This window comes from Siphateles boraxobius, unplaced genomic scaffold (assembly GCF_051911475.1).
Source record: "Siphateles boraxobius isolate OS27281-9 unplaced genomic scaffold, OSU_SipBor_1 9, whole genome shotgun sequence".
Classification (NCBI taxonomy): domain Eukaryota; kingdom Metazoa; phylum Chordata; class Actinopteri; order Cypriniformes; family Leuciscidae; genus Siphateles; species Siphateles boraxobius.
This window is the reverse complement of record NW_027509219.1, coordinates 7800603-7818537: the sequence shown is the minus strand read 5'-3', so window position 1 is coordinate 7818537 and position 17935 is coordinate 7800603. Positions and strand designations below refer to the sequence as shown.

The following is a 17935-nucleotide window of genomic DNA, read 5'->3' as shown; positions in this document are numbered from 1 at the left end:
AAGAGAACCCCAGATTTGGAATGCCAGAACTTCCCTGTAAATGAGGTTCAAGATTAATATTAAAACGTGCAAGGTTATTAATGCATTTGAACCATGACCTAGCAGTTAGCATACATGCAACAGACACGTTGAGCTTTGGTTCTCATGTGGAAAATTCTGGCCTGCGTAATGTCCTGAATCCTCCACTAGAGTGGCATAGCATCAGTATTGACTTTGAACAGGCAGAACAGACCCATCTTTAATCCTCTGTTTTATCTTTCCCCTTAAGCTCTGATTGGTCACTTCATGCCATCTGTAACTGTCACTCTCCAATGGTGGTGGACTGCTGATTTCAGGCCCGCCCTCTGAATTTTCCATTAACACAAGCGTGTTGAAGCAGATGCCGTCCGTTTTCCCTGGTGTTCTCCCATTGTGCTGCACTCCCAGAATGCCACATATAATAATATTTATGAACGTGAAAGACGAAGGTATGCACTCCTTAATCAGTCTGTGCGCAGCCCACGAGATGTATGTGTTAACTGATACTTCAATAGGAAGACTGGGATAAGAACTGGCATTATTATTGCTCAGCAGAAGCCACATGCGGTCCTCATCACTGGTGTCGGTGCTACCACTACTGGAGACGAATGTGATGAAAAGTCTTTGGCAAATAACGTGACAAGGGAAGTCAACAGGTTGTAATGCAGGAAACCAGGCATTTTGGCGATATTTCATTCCAGCATCAATGAGGGGCAGTATGTCACGTGCACGAAGAGGAAGTGGAGACTCACGATCCCACCATTGAGCTTGCAGGGATTCAGCATTCGCCTCTGCCGTTGTCTTCAGAGAGCCCCCTAGTGGCATAATGAGAAATAAGAGTTCTCTTACGAGAGGTTCTCTCGTATTGCGTAAGTTTAGCTTACGATACGGGAAAGATTCATCTTCTCGAGATACTGAAGCCAAAAAATTATCCTTAATTTTGTATAACTTGTCAACGCAGTGCAGCAGCTAGCAGACCTAGAGCAGGCCATCTCGCGTGCTCATTGGCTGCCCTGCGGGCAACTGCTGCAGCCTACTAGTGCGCCCGGCGTGACGTCACGCCCAATGAAGGGCGCCCGCGCCTTTATAGCGTCACAGCCCACCAGATAGGCGTGGCTTAGCGTATAAAATAGGGGCTGTAGGCTGAATTCTCTGATTTTTCGACTCTTCAGCGAGCTCTTCGCATCGCTAGATTTGAGAGAAGCCACCGCCGCCGTCGAACAGCGAACAGCCAGCTTAGGACAGCGCTGAGGAAGCCGGCCGTCTTCGCCACCTTCAGCCATCCGTGCGAGCTACGCTATCCGGCGACGTATCCTTTTTGCAAATCATTCTAAAAGAGCAGCGAGAGTCTTTTTAAAGATGCCTCGCACTTCCTGCGGCTCGTGTAAAGCCCCGCTCAGCGCCGGAGACCGCCACCTGATCTGCGCTCTCTGCCTGGGCCTGGAACACGCAGAGCTCGCCCTCGCGTCCGGGGGCTGCGAGCTCTGTGAGGAGCTTCCGCTGTCGACCCTGCGGGCTCGACTCGAAGCGTTCAACACCACAGCAGTCACTCCGCCCCCTGTGGGACCGCGCAGAAAGAAGCACCGTTCCCTGAGACAGCCGGAACCTGTGGCCACAGCGACGCGCTCGCCGGAGAACCTCCCTCGAGCCTCGCTCTCGCCTTCCCCACCTCTCCTCACTGACGCGCAGCTGCCGCTTGCGAGCCTCACTGCCGTCACTTCGGAGGATGAGTCCGTGGGACACGCCACAAAAGACTGCTGCTCTATCCTGGCATCAGACAGCGAGGAATGGTCGCTTCACTCCGCCTCCTCGTCAATCCAGGAATCCGCCCGTACCCGCGCTGGAGCTGATGCGGAACTTATGCGCCTGCTGACGCAAGCTGTCGACCGTCTCGGGCTCGAGTGGTCGCTGCCGAAGGAACCCGCGCCGAACAGGCTCGACGGCTGCTTCCTTCAAAGTCGCCGCCGCGCAGTTTCAGAAACCAGGCCCGCTCCATTCCTGCCGGAACTTCATGCGGAGCTGACGAAGTCGTGGAATTCACCTTTTTCTGCTAGACTTCAGTCACAGGCCTCCGCGTCGCTCTCCCGAGTGGACGGCGCCGCCGAGAAAGGGTACACAGCGATTCCCCCTGTGGAAGAGGCGGTCGCAGCGCACCTTTGCCCGCCCTCCGCGAGATGGCGGTCACGGTCACCCCTCCCGTCTAAAGCCTGCAGAGCCACTTCCGCCTTGGTCGGCCGCGCTTATGCCGCCTCCGGCCAGGCCGCGTCTGCTCTACACTCGATGGCTGTGCTTCAGATCCTGCAAGCCGACCTCCTCCGTGAATGGGATGAGAAGGGCCGGGACCCAGCTGCGGTTACGGATTTGAGAAGCGCGACGGATCTTTCTCTCCGCGCCACCAAAGCTGCAGCCCAGGCCATCGGACGAGCCATGGTCGCGTTAACCGTGACGGAGAGGCACCTCTGGTTAACGCTCGCGGATATGAGGGAAACTGAGCGAGCCACCTTTCTGAACGCGCCGCTTTCCCCCACTGGTCTCTTCGGCCCAGCGGTGAACGGGATTGTTGACCGCTTCTCTATGGTGCAAAAGACCACGCAGGCCATGAACCTCTTCCTGCCGCGACGCTCGAGTTCCGCCACAGGCCGCTCTCGCGAGAGACAAAGCCAGCCTCCTGTGCGAACCAGCACCCAGCGTCCAGCACAGCCTCAGCCTTCGCAGCGACGTCAGGGCGGCCGCCCTAGATCGCGCTCAGACAGCCGTCGCAGACCGCCGCCCCCCAGAGGGCCTCGGCAAAGGCTCACGCTGAAGTCTGAGCACGCGAAGCCCTCCTAACAGCGGGAGAGAAAAGACGCGCGTGTCCCGCTGCGGCCGGACCGCCGTCAAAGTTCATTTCCCTGTCAGTCCCCTTCGAACAGGCTAATGCAGTGGTTCAACTAGCAGCCAACGAGCCGGTTTATTCACCCTCTCGCTTGCACACAAACGCCGTTTTCACGGCGACCCAGAGAAATCTCAAAAAGAGTATAATGTCTGGTCCGGCTCACGCCGTCAGTGTTTTAAGTGTAGTGAATGTGCCCACGCCCCAGTGTTCACCCCTACACATAAGCACTCAAAATCCCGTGTCACTCACAGAGCACACTCTCATAAAGCGCAGAAAAGCCGCTCGAGTGTTGAATGTAAGAAATGTGTCCACAGGTCTGTGCCCACTATCTGCCCGCTCTGTTACACGATCAAAGAAGCTTATGAACGTAAGTCTCGTGCCCGCCAGAGAGCGCTCACGCTTGCTAGCACAAACCTTCCCCCGGGTCCCGCCTGTGCGTTTAAGTGTTATCACGAAACACAGGGCGTTAATAAAACGCTCCCCATCTACTATGATCGGGGCGTCAGATACAGTTGTAAGTCTCGTGCCCGCGTGCGCGCGCTCACGCTTACAGAGAGCTCTCCCGCCCAGAGCGCTGCTCGCGCGTCAAAGTGTGGCAAAAGTATATTCCCCATCCCTTATGATCGGGACATCTCACATAAGTCAGCCGGTCTCGGCTGTCAGCGAGCGGCCATCGCCCAGAACCGAGAGCGCGCGCGCCGCGCTCTCGGCTCCGGTTCAGTTTCACAAGCCCGCAAATGGCGGCGGTCTGAACCCGGAGGCCATTCGCCCCCTGGCGGCTCACATAGCTGCGTGGGAAACTATCCCAGGGATTTCAGAATGGGTGTTGAGCACAATAAAGCAGGGCTATGCACTTCAATTCGTTCGCCGTCCTCCGCGCTTTCAAGCCCGGACCGCGACGATAGTGAATGCGGAAGTAGCACAACTACTTCACGCAGAAATAGCAAAGCTGCTGTGCAAAGGGGCTATAGAAAAGGTGCCGCCTTCTCTGAGCGAGTCAGGCTTTTACAGCCGATATTTTCTCGTACCCAAGAAGGACGGAGATCTGAGATATTTGAACAAAGTGCTTGTAAAAAGACCGTTCAAAATGCTTACGACCAGAAAAATCCTCGCGCACGTTCGCCCGAGGGACTGGTTTATTTCTCTAGATCTGAAGGATGCCTATTTTCAGATTCAGATAGTACCCCGTCACAGGCAATTTTTGAGATTCGCCTTCGACGGTCAGGCATATCAATACACCGTCCTGCCGTTCGGCCTGTCCCTAGCACCCCGTACATTTACAAAGTGCATGGACGCGGCGCTCGCCCCCCTGAGAAGTCAGGGGCTGCGCATAATGAACTATCTGGACGATTGGCTGATATTGGCACAGTCAGAGACAGAACTACTATCTCACAGAACAGTGCTTCTCAGTCATCTGGAAAGCTTGGGTCTCACGGTCAACTGGACCAAGAGCTCATTACTGCCCAGCCAGTCAATTTCCTTTTTAGGAATAGAACTGGACTCGGTGACCATGACGGCTCGTTTATCGACACAGCGCGCACGCCGTGTTCGCCACCTAGCCGCATCTTTCCAGAAGGGCAGCTTTCTCCCTTTGAAAACATTTCAAAGGATGTTGGGCTGTATGGCATCAGCTGCAGCGGTGCTCCAGCTGGGCCTACTGCGCATGCGCCCGCTCCAACGCTGGTTGAACGCTCGCGCGCCTCGCCGAGCCTGGGTGTCTGGCGGCCAGAAAATCAGAGTGACTCAGACCTGCATAATAGCTCTGCAGCCCTGGTTAGTGGCCGATTGGTACCAGCATGGAGTAATGATGGGAACCATCTCTTATCGGAAGGTCATCTCGACAGACTCGTCCAACTCGGGTTGGGGCGCGCTGTTCGAGGGCAGACCGGCCTTTGGCCAGTGGTCAGACCAGGAGAATTTCCAGACAGTTTTTCACATAAACTGTCTGGAAATGATAGCGGTCGAGAACGCGCTGAAGTGCTTCCTCCCGTTTATACAGGACCAGCATGTTCTTGTCCGCTCGGACAACACATCTGTGGTATCCTATGTAAACCGTCAGGGCGGTGTCAGATCCAGAAATCTCTGCAATCTGACGGAACGCCTCCTTATTTGGTCACAGACGAACCTGCGCTCGCTGAGGGCGGCGCATGTGCCTGGCCATTTGAACGACGGCCCAGACAGACTGTCCAGGGACAATGTTCCCCCAGGGGAATGGTCCCTGCACCCCCAAACGGTCCAGAAACTGTGGCGCCTATTCGGCAGAGCGGAAGTCGACCTGTTTGCGTCAAAAGACAACGCTCAATGCCCGATGTTCTTCTCGAAGGACGAGGACGCTCTGGCCAAGGTTTGGCCCAGCCTCCCGCTATATGCTTTCCCTCCGGTCTCTCTGTTGCCACAGGTGATCAAGAGGCTCAGGGAAACGCGCCACTCGGTGCTCCTCATAGCCCCGCGTTGGGAGAATCAGACTTGGTTCCCGGAACTGGCACGGCTGTCACATACAGCTCCGTGGCCGATTCCGGTGAGGGCAGATCTCCTCTCTCAAGCTCGCGGCACGATCTGGCATCCCCATCCAGAGCGCTGGTCTCTGCATGCATGGTTGATCAACGGGTACTCGTTGCCCTGCCAGAAGGAGTGATGAACACGATCACGCAGTCTAGAGCCCCTTCCACGAGAAGGCTCTACGCGTCTAAATGGTCGGTGTTCTCTGGATGGTGCACCGACAGAGGTCTGGACCCGCGGACATGCGGGGTGGCGCATCTGCTCACTTTCCTACAAGAGCTGTTGGATAAGGGAAGATCCCCATCCACGCTCAAAGTTTACGTGGCGGCCGTAGCAGCATTCGCGGAATCGACGCACGGCCAGTCACTGGGAAGACATGATTTGGTCATCCGCTTCCTTAGAGGAGCTAGAAGGATGAATCCGCCGCGCCCCCCCGTCGGTTCCCATGTGGGATCTTTCACTGGTCCTCGAGGCCCTGAAAGCTTTTCCATTTGAACCACTAGACTCCGTGGAGTTGAAATATCTATCACTAAAAGCCGTTTTTCTGACTGCACTGTCGTCAGTAAAACGTGTAGGGGATCTGCACGCGCTGTCTGTCAGCGCGTCGTGTCTTGAGTTCGGACCAAATGACTCTAAAGTCATCCTCAGACCTAGACATGGTTATGTCCCTAAAGTGATGGGCACTCCATTCAGAGCGCAAGTTATTTCGCTGTTAGCTCTCCCAGCATCTGACAGCGAAAGTGATGTGAATCTCCTCTGCCCTGTCAGAGCGCTGAGGTTTTACATTACGCGCTCCGCCTCCTTCAGGCGTTCGGAACAGCTTTTCGTTTCGTTTGGTGGGCGCGCCAAGGGGCTTGCCTCCTCGAAACAGAGCCTGTCCAGATGGATAGTGGACGCTATAGCGGCAGCTTACGCGTCAAAAGGCCTGCAATGCCCTCTGGGCATCAGGGCTCATTCCACGAGAGGCGTGGCCTCGTCGTGGGCATGGTCCAGTGGAATTTCTATCCATGACATATGTGTAGCGGCGGGCTGGAGCTCCCCGTCTACCTTTGTCAGGTTTTATAACCTAGAAGTTCCTGCCTTGCAGGCTAAACTGTTGTCAGTCTGAAAAGAGGTGTATTCTGCCCAGATCTCCTGCTCAGATCACGTTCATGACTCAGCTCTCCTGGTTGAGCTGCACTAAGTAGGGTATGTGCCATATGACTATACAGACCGGCGCGCTGCTCTGTATTCCCTATGTGTGCTTATGTACAAGTGATGGCCCGCGTGGCTGGCCACCTTATTTTTTCCACTTATGGGGTTCCCCTTAAGCTCGGGGTCTCATGTGGATGCTTGGCGCGCACGGCGTTGACAAAGTGTTCCCGTAGCGTAAGCTAAACTTACGCAATACGAGAGAACCTCTCGTAAGAGAACGATACTCGGTTACTAACGTAACCTCGGTTCTCTCTAGAGAGGGAACGAGTATTGCGTAACCGGCCGTGCTCACGCCACGAGCGACTTCGCTTCAGTCGTCAAAAAAACCAGAGAATTCAGCCTACAGCCCCTATTTTATACGCTAAGCCACGCCTATCTGGTGGGCTGTGACGCTATAAAGGCGCGGGCGCCCTTCATTGGGCGTGACGTCACGCCGGGCGCACTGGTAGGCTGCAGCAGTTGCCCGCAGGGCAGCCAATGAGCACGCGAGATGGCCTGCTCTAGGTCTGCTAGCTGCTGCACTGCGTTGACAAGTTATACAAAATTAAGGATAATTTTTTGGCTTCAGTATCTCGAGAAGATGAATCTTTCCCGTAGCGTAAGCTAAACTTACGCAATACTCGTTCCCTCTCTAGAGAGAACCGAGGTTACGTTAGTAACCGAGTATCGATTTTTCCTGTTGAAAAGTATTATGATTTTGTCAAAACTGATTTTGTTTTTCATCCCTACATATTGCGATATGAAAATATAAGCAGATTACTTGAATAGCTCTATTTGGGTGTTCACATACAAGAGCCAAAAACCAATAAGAACCAACTTAAACTATAACTTGAATAACATAGTAAAAAACAAAAAAAAAGTGTCAGGTGCATTATCGATGGAGAAATGGAGATAATGAACGATTAAAATGACTCATAAATCATAAATTATTCACTTGTTTCGTTACTGGATGAATCACCTTGAATGAATTGAAAGAATGATTCAATGACAAGTAATTTTTTTATGACATATTGACATAATCGATAAAGTTGTCTTTATCTTCTTTATGTAAGTTACTTTCAAAAGGTGATTTGCTGTATTTTGATAGCTTCCGTAGACAAAAGCATTTATATCTGAACTATAAACGTTTACCCAGTACTTTTGTGATAATATATTTAATTTGTTACATTTATAAAGCGCTTTTATGGTTACTCAAAGTGCTTCACATATATGGAAGTAATCTCCTAAACCACCACCAATGCACAGCATCCATCTGGATGATGCGATGGCAGCCATAGTGCGCCAGAACGCCCACTACACACCAGCTTACTGGTGGAGGAGACAGAGGCTGCGTTCGAAACCACATACTACTTTATATAGTAAGAAAACAGTACGTGAAAAGAGTAGTATGTCCGAAACCTCAGTATTCAGGAAACAGTAGGCGAGAAATCTCCGGATGGTTCCGAAGCACTCATCGATGGATACTTTTCTATCACAGCCTTCCCAGGAGGCCAAGGGAGAGGATACGTCATAATCGAACATGGATGAGAACAGTGACGTGGGTACAGTAACATGCTTGTTACTTTGCCCTGAAGAAGACCATTTGTGGGTCGAAACATGTTGGCTTGTGACTTTTTTATTATGAAATAAGCCATATTTAAATAAAGGCTTTTTTACCTTCTCCTTCTTATCCATTTTTTGAGTGCCTGGGACCTGCATCTTATTTCATTGGAGCCTTCCCTATCCCAAGAGCACCTATCACGGATATATTTGACCTGAGCGCCTGGTTGAATTCTCTTATAATTGATGAACATATGTGTTGGATAAAAAGTGAGTAAACTTATCAGAAACTACCTCATCAATGAATTTAGTATTGAGCACATAAATCACAGAGGAAACTTGAACCTTGTTTGGACGTTACAGGGACAGATGAGCACACGTGAGTATACAACACAACAGAAATGAGTAAAAAATCTATTTAAATCTTAAGTTGTAGTTTATTTTAATCATTGTAATTTTAAAAAGAGCTATTACAGCACTTTTCTGATTCTTGATGTCTGTGCATTTGCTGCAGAGCTTGCAAGGCAAGGTGACGTTTGTGCATTTTTGTAGCATCTGAAATGTCCGCAGACTGGTATGAGCCCTGAGCATGGGGAGCCACAGCAGCATCCTGGAAATGGTGTAGTGCCATGCATGAGACCCTCCATCACTCCACCAGCCCTTATTGCCTCATCTGGCCCGGATGCTGCTGTGGTCTCTTCATCCTCTGTGAGCCCAGAGCCAGCAAGAGCTTCTAGAAAAAGACCAAAAGACATTGAGGATGTGATTTTGGTCACGTTTTTTCTGCTGGTTTCTGTTCTTACAATGGAGCCCAACTTTCAGAAGCTTCAAAAGCATCATCAAATAATGTCATGAAGCTTCTGGAAGTCGGGCTCCATTGACTGATATTGTGTAGTTCTTCAGTAGTACCCTGAAGAAATAAACTTTAAGAAACAAGCAGCTTTATTAAACGTTTGTGTCCGAGACACTTACAAAAAAGGATTTACAAAAATCACATTTACATTTACGCATTTATTTTAACCTGTTTAAATGTTCTACCATGTAGTCATGCTCATGGAGAGCAGGCACACAAATGTTTGGAGCAGACACAGTGGCAGCCAGATTGTCCTGCACATGTTCTCCCACTCTTTTTCAAAGTTAAGGGGGGCCGTCATCATGGTCTTCCTCATCCTCTGGCCGTGAAGAAAATAGAGCACCAGTGTGTTTTCAGCATGCCAAAGGCTCGCTCTACTATGCTTCTCTCACGGGAGTGCTTGCTGTTAAAGCGAGCCTCACAGGGTTCAGTACAGGCTCTCTGTATGAGGTGATGAGGCAGACGGTGCACTCAGGCAAGGATAACCTCAATGTCCCTTTCCCATCCATGATCAGATTCCAGTCTGACTGCAGCAATGATGGACGGCAGAGACAGGCGAAGGTGGGCATGGTGGTCAGCTGATTTATCAGAATAAAACTGAAGAATGAGAACAGCTGTGTTGAGATGGCAGTAGGATGTGGGGTTTACCACCTGTAAATACATGATTGTTAGAACAATTAGTTTGAATAAAGCTATGTTTCATGAGTTGTTATATGTATTCATTTACAATTTTTTTATTCGCTTTGGTACTATTTTCACAAGATGTACATTTTCAAAACTCTTAGTGCTAATATGACAACAGATCATCAAAAGTGCAATTTTTTCAAACATTTCATCATGTTTTCAATTGTGTTAGTACAATTCACAAAATCACAAAGTATCCTTTTCACAACACAAAAGTGTTTCATCAACATAAATGTTTCATTCACAGTAACTGCCTTTCATAAAGCTCTTATTATCAAACTTTTGATTTGCATCTTTTTGTTCAGTTTAATACATTTGTCTATTATTTAATCCAACTGATCTTAATGGTTAATCAATTAATCATTTGGTACACCTATAGATTTCTATAGATATTGATTCTATATACAGTTTCTAACTTGTTTGCAATTTCCGATATGGATAACCAATGTAATGAATTCTTTTTACATAAGTGATTTATAGATAATAACCACCACTATGTTCAAAGTGTGTGCACACGCATGTGTGTGTAAGAGAGATACAGAGAACACTGTAAAACAGAATAGAGTATAAGGGAGAGGAAACGGTCAATGACTGTAAAACATTAGATTGATTATAGATGCATCAGTAGAAGGGAGACAGATGGCATCAAATACAGCATTTTACATTTTAGTATGCCATGCATACAGTGATACTGTAAACAAATTACCATGGTAGAGACTGCCACATTACTGTCACTCAACCTTCATCTGTAAAGTACACTACAATTCAGTCAAATGGTATAGAGTGAAATCATTTACTGTATTGCCAGCAAACACTTTTCTAGAGAACCTCATGGCTGTGTCATACTTCATCACAGCTTTTGATAACTCACTGCAGATACTATTACAAACATTATGGATTCAATTACATAAGTTAGGTAATGCACGTGTATTTTCTAATGTGGCAACTGTAGCCTGTATTACTGTAATTGTGCCGTCCTCAATATGTTTACTTAATATCCTGACGGCCAGCTAAACTTTTTTCCCACACCAAGACTCTGAAGATTAATTCGTAGTTCGACAGGTTTATTGGAGTTAGATAAATTTGTGAAACTGCAACACAGAGCAAGAACAAATTAGTGTCGCGCCAATTTCATTCAACCTAAACACCACATGAATAAAGGCTAATTTACACTATTCCCGTTGCATCTCGTTTGTACTCATTTTACATTATTATAAGAGCAGAAATACATGTGAACAACATTCAGGTCCTTATAGCACATTTAACGTACAACAAAGACACACGCGAGAGCTAGCATTAACATAACCGTACATTTAGACTATCACAGATTACACTCTACGACATAAATTATTGTCAAAAATAATAAAGAAAAGCTCCAGACAATCTCACAAAACAAGATATACATACCGACGATGCTACGCCAGACACAAGAAGTCGACAGATACGGTGCAAAGAAATGCAGTTTTTAACAGACTTGAAACGCGCCTGAAGTGCGAGAGTTTTCCTAGGACTACGGGTCACGAGATAGGACATTTAGAACCATGCGAACTTAAAGTGAACATGACCTAAATAGAAACGCATAAGAAAAGAATATTCCTGGAACACATTATAATACTGAAATGCTGATTAAATGTAAAGCATGTTTATCTTAAGTGACTTGAACTTAATGCTTACTTATATATATATAAGTTTTTTTTTTTTTTTTACTCATAACAAAACACTCCCCGCCTGACGTGGAGACACGTCACCCCACAGTCCATACACAGTCCATTTACTAAACAGTCCATTACTGTGCCTCTGGAGGTAGGAGGAGAACTATTTCATTGACTGGCCTGAGAAAGAGACTAGTCCCGCCTGGTTTGATGATCTTCACCTCAACCTGGCACACTTTCCCATCTTCGCTAGGGAAGGCCTGTGTAATCAGTCCAAGAGGCCATTCATTCCTAGACGCTTCCAGACTGAATGTTTGGCTGAGTGGACTGCCATTTCTTGCGGGCCTGCAGTGTTGGGAGGAATTTTTTCCTCCAGCGGGCCCAGAAGGTGTTGGACAGGTGCTGAACCTGCCGCCACTGGGACTTGTAGAGGTCTGCAACTCCAAACACACCAGCAGGAGCAGGCACGATGTTCGTCTTTTGTGTGAGAAGAGCAGCTGGCGTGAGTATGAATGAGATATCAGGGTCCATAGTCACTGGAACAAGTGGCCTGGTGTTAATGATTGCTGCGACTTCTGCCATGAAAGTCACCAGTACTTCATGGGTGAGCTTGTCTTTCAGCTGGAGGAACATTGCGTCCAGAATCCTCCTCGCCAGCCCTATCATTCTCTCCCATGATCCACCCCAATGGGAAGCATGTGGGGGATTAAAGGACCAGATACAGCCCTTGTCTGAGAGGTAAGTTTTTACGGCAGTGCTGTCAATGTTTGAGGCTATCTTCAGTTCCTTACAGGCGCCAATGAAGTTCGTGCCGCGGTCGTAACGAATGTACTTGACCGGCCCACGCATTGAAATGAAACGCCGTAGCGCGTTGATGAAGCTAGAGGTGTCGAGGGATTCTATGACTTCAAAGTGCACAGCTCTTATGCTCATGCACGTAAAGATCACTCCCCACCTTTTACTTTGAGCGAAGCCGCCTCTGGTCTTGCGTGAGGAGACGTTCCATGGGCCGAACACATCCTACGCTGGAGAACGGAGGATCTGTTGAAAGACGATCACCTGGCAGGTTAGCCATTTTCTGGAGGCTGAGTGGAGCTCTGAGCCTTCTGCATGTTATACATTGGTGGATAATGCTGCTTACTCTTTTTTTTCCTCCGACTATCCAAAGGCCAGCTGAACGGACCGCCCCCTCAGTAAAGTGACGGCCTTGATGATGGATTTGCTCGTGGTGGTGTCTGATGAGCAAAGTGATGTGATGCTGGCCAGGAATAATCAGGGGAGTCTTTTCACTCCGATCGAGACTTGAATGATGAAGACGGCCTCCAACTCTGAGAAGGCCGTGCGTGTCAATGAACGGGTCCAGATTTCTGAGAGGGCTTGTTTTTGGCATCCCTTCCTGTTTCTGAATGCACTTTATCTCTTGGATGTAAACTTCCTGTTGAACTGCTTGGATGATAGCAGCTGACGCTTTCTCTGATTCCTCAACTGTGATTACAGCTTTGCAGTAATGCCAGCCCTTGCACGCTCTGTTCTCTCTTTGAGCTTTCTTGAAATGACAGGCTATGTGAACAAGGCGAGTGACTGCACGAGTTAATGACTTCCAGGTAGAGAACTTAGCAAAGCGGTGTGAATCCAGTTGCTTGTTTGAGGCTGTAGTGCTCAGGGCAGACACCATAGGGCAAATGTCTGAGTCTGTGCTCGGGTCAACAAGGTCATAAGTGCTCTCAGAAATGCTGGGCTCCGGCTTTAAGAGAAATTTGGGCCCAATCAGCCAATTGGTGTGTTTCAGTTGGCCAGCAGGGATGGAACGTGTTGCATGATCTGCAGGGTTCAGGTCTGTTGGCACGTAGCGCCACTGGTTGATCGGCTGGATCTTCGGATGCGTAACACCCGGTTGCTGACATAGACATAAAAGCGCCTGGTCTCATTGCAAATATAGCCCAAGACTATTTTACTGTCTGAATAGTAGGTTACAACATCAACCTGTAGGTCTAGTTCTGCTGAGACCAGGTCTGCTAAGTCAACAGCGAGCACTGCTGCGCAGAGTTCAAGTCTTGGCACTGTGTGTTCAGGGCGGGGGGCCAGCTTGGCTTTGCCCATTACAAATGCAATCTGGTTGTTGCCATTACCGGTTGTTGTCTGTCACTTTCAGGCAGCACACAGCGCCAATAGCTTTGACTGACGCATCACAGAAAACACACAGTTCTCTTCTTACCGCTGCTGACGGTGAGGCCTCTGTGTAGCGCCTTGGGATGGAAAGCTCAGCGAGATCGGACAGAGAGGCTCTCCAAGACATCCAGGGCATCTTCCATCGTTGAAGGTAAGGGCGCGTCCCAGTCACCGTTCTCCGCCTTGAGCTCTCGCAGGATAGCCTTGCCTTGGACTGTGACCGGCGCAACAAATCCAAGTGGGTCGTAGAGGCTATTGATTGTGGACAAGACACCCCGCCGGGTGTAGGGCTTTGTCTCACTGGAGACATTAAAAAGGAAACAGTCTGTCTTGAGATTCCAGTCAAGCCCGAGGCTACTCTGCAATGGCAGCGCATCTGCGTCAAGGTCAAGGTCTTTGAGGTCACTTGCGTGGTCACTGGATGGAAATGCGTCCATGACCTCCTTGTTGTTCGCTGCAATCTTGTGAAGTCTCAGATTCGACTTGGAGAGCACATCCTGTGTCCTTTTTAACAGGCTGATAGCAGCTTGAACTGTGGGCAGGGACTTCAGCCCATCATCGACATAGAAGTCATGCAACACAAAGTGCTGTACGCCTGGGTCGACCAGGAACTCGTTGCTTTGAACAGACTTGTGTAGACAGTGAATAGCCACCGCAGGTGAAGGGCTGTTGCCGAAGACATGGACGTTCATGCGATAATCCACGATGGCCTTGGAGAGGTCATTGTCCTGGAACCAGAGAAAACATAAGAAGTCACTGTCTTTTTTTCTTACCAGGAAGCAATAGAACATATGTTCTATGTCGGCTGTGACGGCGATGGCCTCTCTTCTGAACCGAATCAGCACTCCCAGTAGTGTGTTATTCAGGTCAGGTCCCGTTAACAACACGTTGTTGAGTGATATGCCGTCATATTGGGCACTGGAATCGAATACCACCCGGATTTTCTTTGGTTTTTCGGATGATACACCCCGAATGTTGGCAAGTACCACTTCTCTTTATCCGGGCCGAGAGGGGGGGGCTAACTCTGCATGACCGTTCCGAAACATGTTGCCCATGAAGGCTAGAAAGTGGTCTCTCATCTCAGGCTTTTTCTCAAAGTTACGCTTGAGAGACATGAGACGCCTCAGCGCCTGTAGCCTGTTGTCAGGGAGCCGTGGGCGTGGGCTCTTGAAAGGTAATGGCGCCAACCAACTGTTGTTTGGGTCTTTTTGTAGTCCTTCATCCATTATCTCCATGAACGTTGTATCTTGAATGGAGGGAGCCACCTGGTTGTCGTCCCTGGTCCGCCTGAACACCGTGCATCCAAGGTGGTCGGTTTCACAGATAGGTTGGTCCTCAGGATAAGTTTGAGGCGCACTGGTGGCCTGGGTATCGCTGAACCTCTCCTTCACATGGAACACGTTGGGGCACGCGTCAAAGAGAGTGGGCCGTTGCAGCTCCGTGGTGTTCGCTTGGAACGTTCTAATTGTCAGTGGCCTGTGAACATTACCTAAGCACACATTTCCAACAATGACCCACCCCAGGTCCAACTTCTGTGCGTAAGGCAGGTTGTGAGGGCCATTCACCTGTTTGCGGACTTTATGCGCTCTGATAATGTCCCGTCCTAAGAGAAGCATAATGGGGGCTTGCGTGTCAATGTCCGGGATGAGGTGTGCCACTGACCTTAGATGAGCATGATGAAGGGCTACTTCGGGGGTCGGAATCTCCTCTCTGTTGTTCGGTATGTCATTGCACCCTATGAGGCTTGGCAACGCGACGCGAACAGTTCCATCCAGAGACTGCACTTCATAGCCACTGGCCCTTCTGCCTGCTGATTGCTTCACTCCAGCACATGTTCTCAGGGTTTAAGGAGCGCTGGGACTTTGGTCGTTGAACATGTCGAAGAACTGTGAGCGAACAAGTGACCTGTTGCTCTGCTCGTCCATGATTGCATACAGTTTCACGGCTGACGAGGCACATTTTCGAGCATGAGCGATCGGTGAGTTCTCCTGCGCAGACTTTCGTGCATTTGCTGGTGACCTGAGACTGCGGTGAAGGTTCATCCTCCTCCCCGCCATGCTCAGAAACAGGGCCAGTCTCCTGCTGCCATGGTGCGGGTCCAGGGTGAAGTGCTGTGTTGTGCCTGTTGCTCTTACATTCAAAACACTGGACATTGAGCTTGCAATGCTTTGCTATGTGAGACGAGGAAGAAAGACATTTAAAGCACACATTGTTTTCTTTGAGGAGTGTTTTGCACTCATCAATGTGCTTCTCTCTGAATGCCCGGCACTTACGTAGAGAGTGTGGCTTTTTTTGCAACAGACAAAGTATGTCGCCATCGCCGGATTTTGTTGGAAGCTCACCCGTGTCAGATGTGGCTCTGCGTGACACCTCTGTCTTGTGGACGGAAACTTCCCGCTGTCTGTTCGGCTTCCACGCTGTCCTCTCTGTCCTGATGTCTGTGTTACCGATGAGGTTGAAGCTTGGGTCATTTGCAATGCATGCCTCTTGGCTGACAAAGTTGACAAAGAAGCCAAAGGGAGGATAGTTAACCTGGTTTTGACACTTGAAGGCTGCACCAGCTATCACCCACTTGTCCTGGAGACGAGACGGGAGTTTCTGTACAATTGGGTTGACGCCTCTCTCTGTGTCAAGGAAAGCCAGGCCTGGTAAGTCTCCCTCAGCCTTAGCGGCCTTCAGTTCCATTAGCAGATCACCCAGCTTAGTCAGCTTCGGTCCATCTCGGTGTATTATTCTTGGAAAGCTGTCGATGCGTTTGAACAGAGCATTTTTTATTGCTTCATTGGAGCCATATATTAGCTCGAGTCTTTCCCATGCCATGGCCAGTCCTGCTTCTGGCCGATTGATGTGTATTGCTCTTATCTGTTCAATATGCTCTGCTGACTCCTTTCCGAGCCACTTTAGCAGAAGATCCATCTCCTCACTCGGTTCCAGGTTTAGGCCTCTGATGACGGTCAAAAAGGAACGCTTCCATGCTCTGTAGCTTTGGGGTTTGTCGTTGAATTGAAGCAAGCCTGTAGCCACAAGCTCACGGCGGGCTAGATACCTGACAAAGTCATTTATGTATGAGCTGCCGTCATTTGAGTCTGGCGCTATGACATGGTGTGCGGGAGGAGGCTGAGTGTCGTGATTTCGTGTTCTGAAGTGATGTGCAGGAGAAGCATGCTCACCACTGGACTTGATGTGAGGTAGACGAACGTCTCCAGGCGTCATGTTGAATGGCTTGTGGCTGTCCTCGTATGTGCTGATATAAGGCTGCTGTGAGATGAGATGATGTGGATCAGTATTGTTCTGGTGCAGATAGAAGGGACTGGCTTCAGGCTTTAGTGGTGGAGGTGACACGTTGTGATTAGGGACTGGCGCTGTCTTTGCTTGTGTGTCACCGTTTTCACATGACTGGAATTCTGAATCCCTTTCTCTTAGTTGATCAAGCACATACTGCTTTGTGCGTTGTGAGGCTTCAAAAAGAACAGGAACAGAGTATATGTTCAGGTCATTGCTATATTTCTCACTTTTTACATCAGCAGCAGCTTCAAATGCCTGTGCTTCAGCAATAGCTGCTGCAGCCTCTTTTTTATGTTTTAGCATTTCTAAAGACACTTCCAATTTAGCTTGTTGTAATCTCAGATTAGCTTCCTCTTCAGCATAGCATAGGCGTGTCTTTGCTCTTTCCGCTCTCGCTCTTGCTCTGATTGCTGCAGACCCCTGTGACGATGAACTGGATCTCACTGAACAACACACTTGCGAGCGCGTCCTTAACGATGCACAGTGTGGGTTCTGCTGTGCTGCTGGACTTCCATGCGCACTCTCCTCAGTAGCCTGAAGCTCGTGGCGCGCGCTGCTCTGGTAACACTTGACTTTAGAGTATGGTCCGCTGATCGTCCACTGGATGCGTGTGACGACATGTCGGGTAGCTTCCAACTCGCTCTGCTTTATCTCGCTTGCTTGATATCCGTCGTTTCACTGTGCCGTCCTCAATATGTTTACTTAATATCCTGACGGCCAGCTAAACTTTTTTCCCACACCAAGACTCTGAAGATTAATTCGTAGTTCGACAGGTTTATTGGAGTTAGAGAAATTTGTGAAACTGCAACACAGAGCAAGAACAAATTAGTGTCGCGCCAATTTCATTCAACCTAAACACCACATGAATAAAGGCTAATTTACACTACTCCCGTTGCATCTCGTTTGTACTCATTTTACATTATTATAAGAGCAGAAATACATGTGTAGCGACAATGAGTCTTACATTAAATTAGCTCAAATTATATATAGGGAATTTTAATAATTAATCATGAATGATTAATATATTGCATATTACAGTTAAATTATCGAAGCTGAAAATAGATCGATTGTATATATGAATGATCACCATAATGGGTTATGGTTCGTCATTAATATATCAATAGTCTTATTACAGATCGATTATATGAGATAACCTTAAATGGAATT

The 17935-nt window shown here is 48.8% G+C and overlaps 1 protein-coding gene across 2 annotated transcripts in view; it reads right to left on the bottom strand.

Annotated features, from left to right (window-relative positions):
- Positions 1 to 201: 201 nt before the first annotated feature.
- Positions 202 to 17935, bottom strand: part of nudt18 (nudix (nucleoside diphosphate linked moiety X)-type motif 18) — a 39902-nt gene continuing 22168 nt past the window's right edge. For both annotated transcript variants that reach the window (XM_077223255.1, XM_077223254.1), the window contains one exon: positions 202 to 833. In XM_077223255.1, coding sequence (XP_077079370.1) covers positions 202 to 833 — 632 coding nt within the window. The remainder of the gene's footprint in view (positions 834 to 17935) is intronic.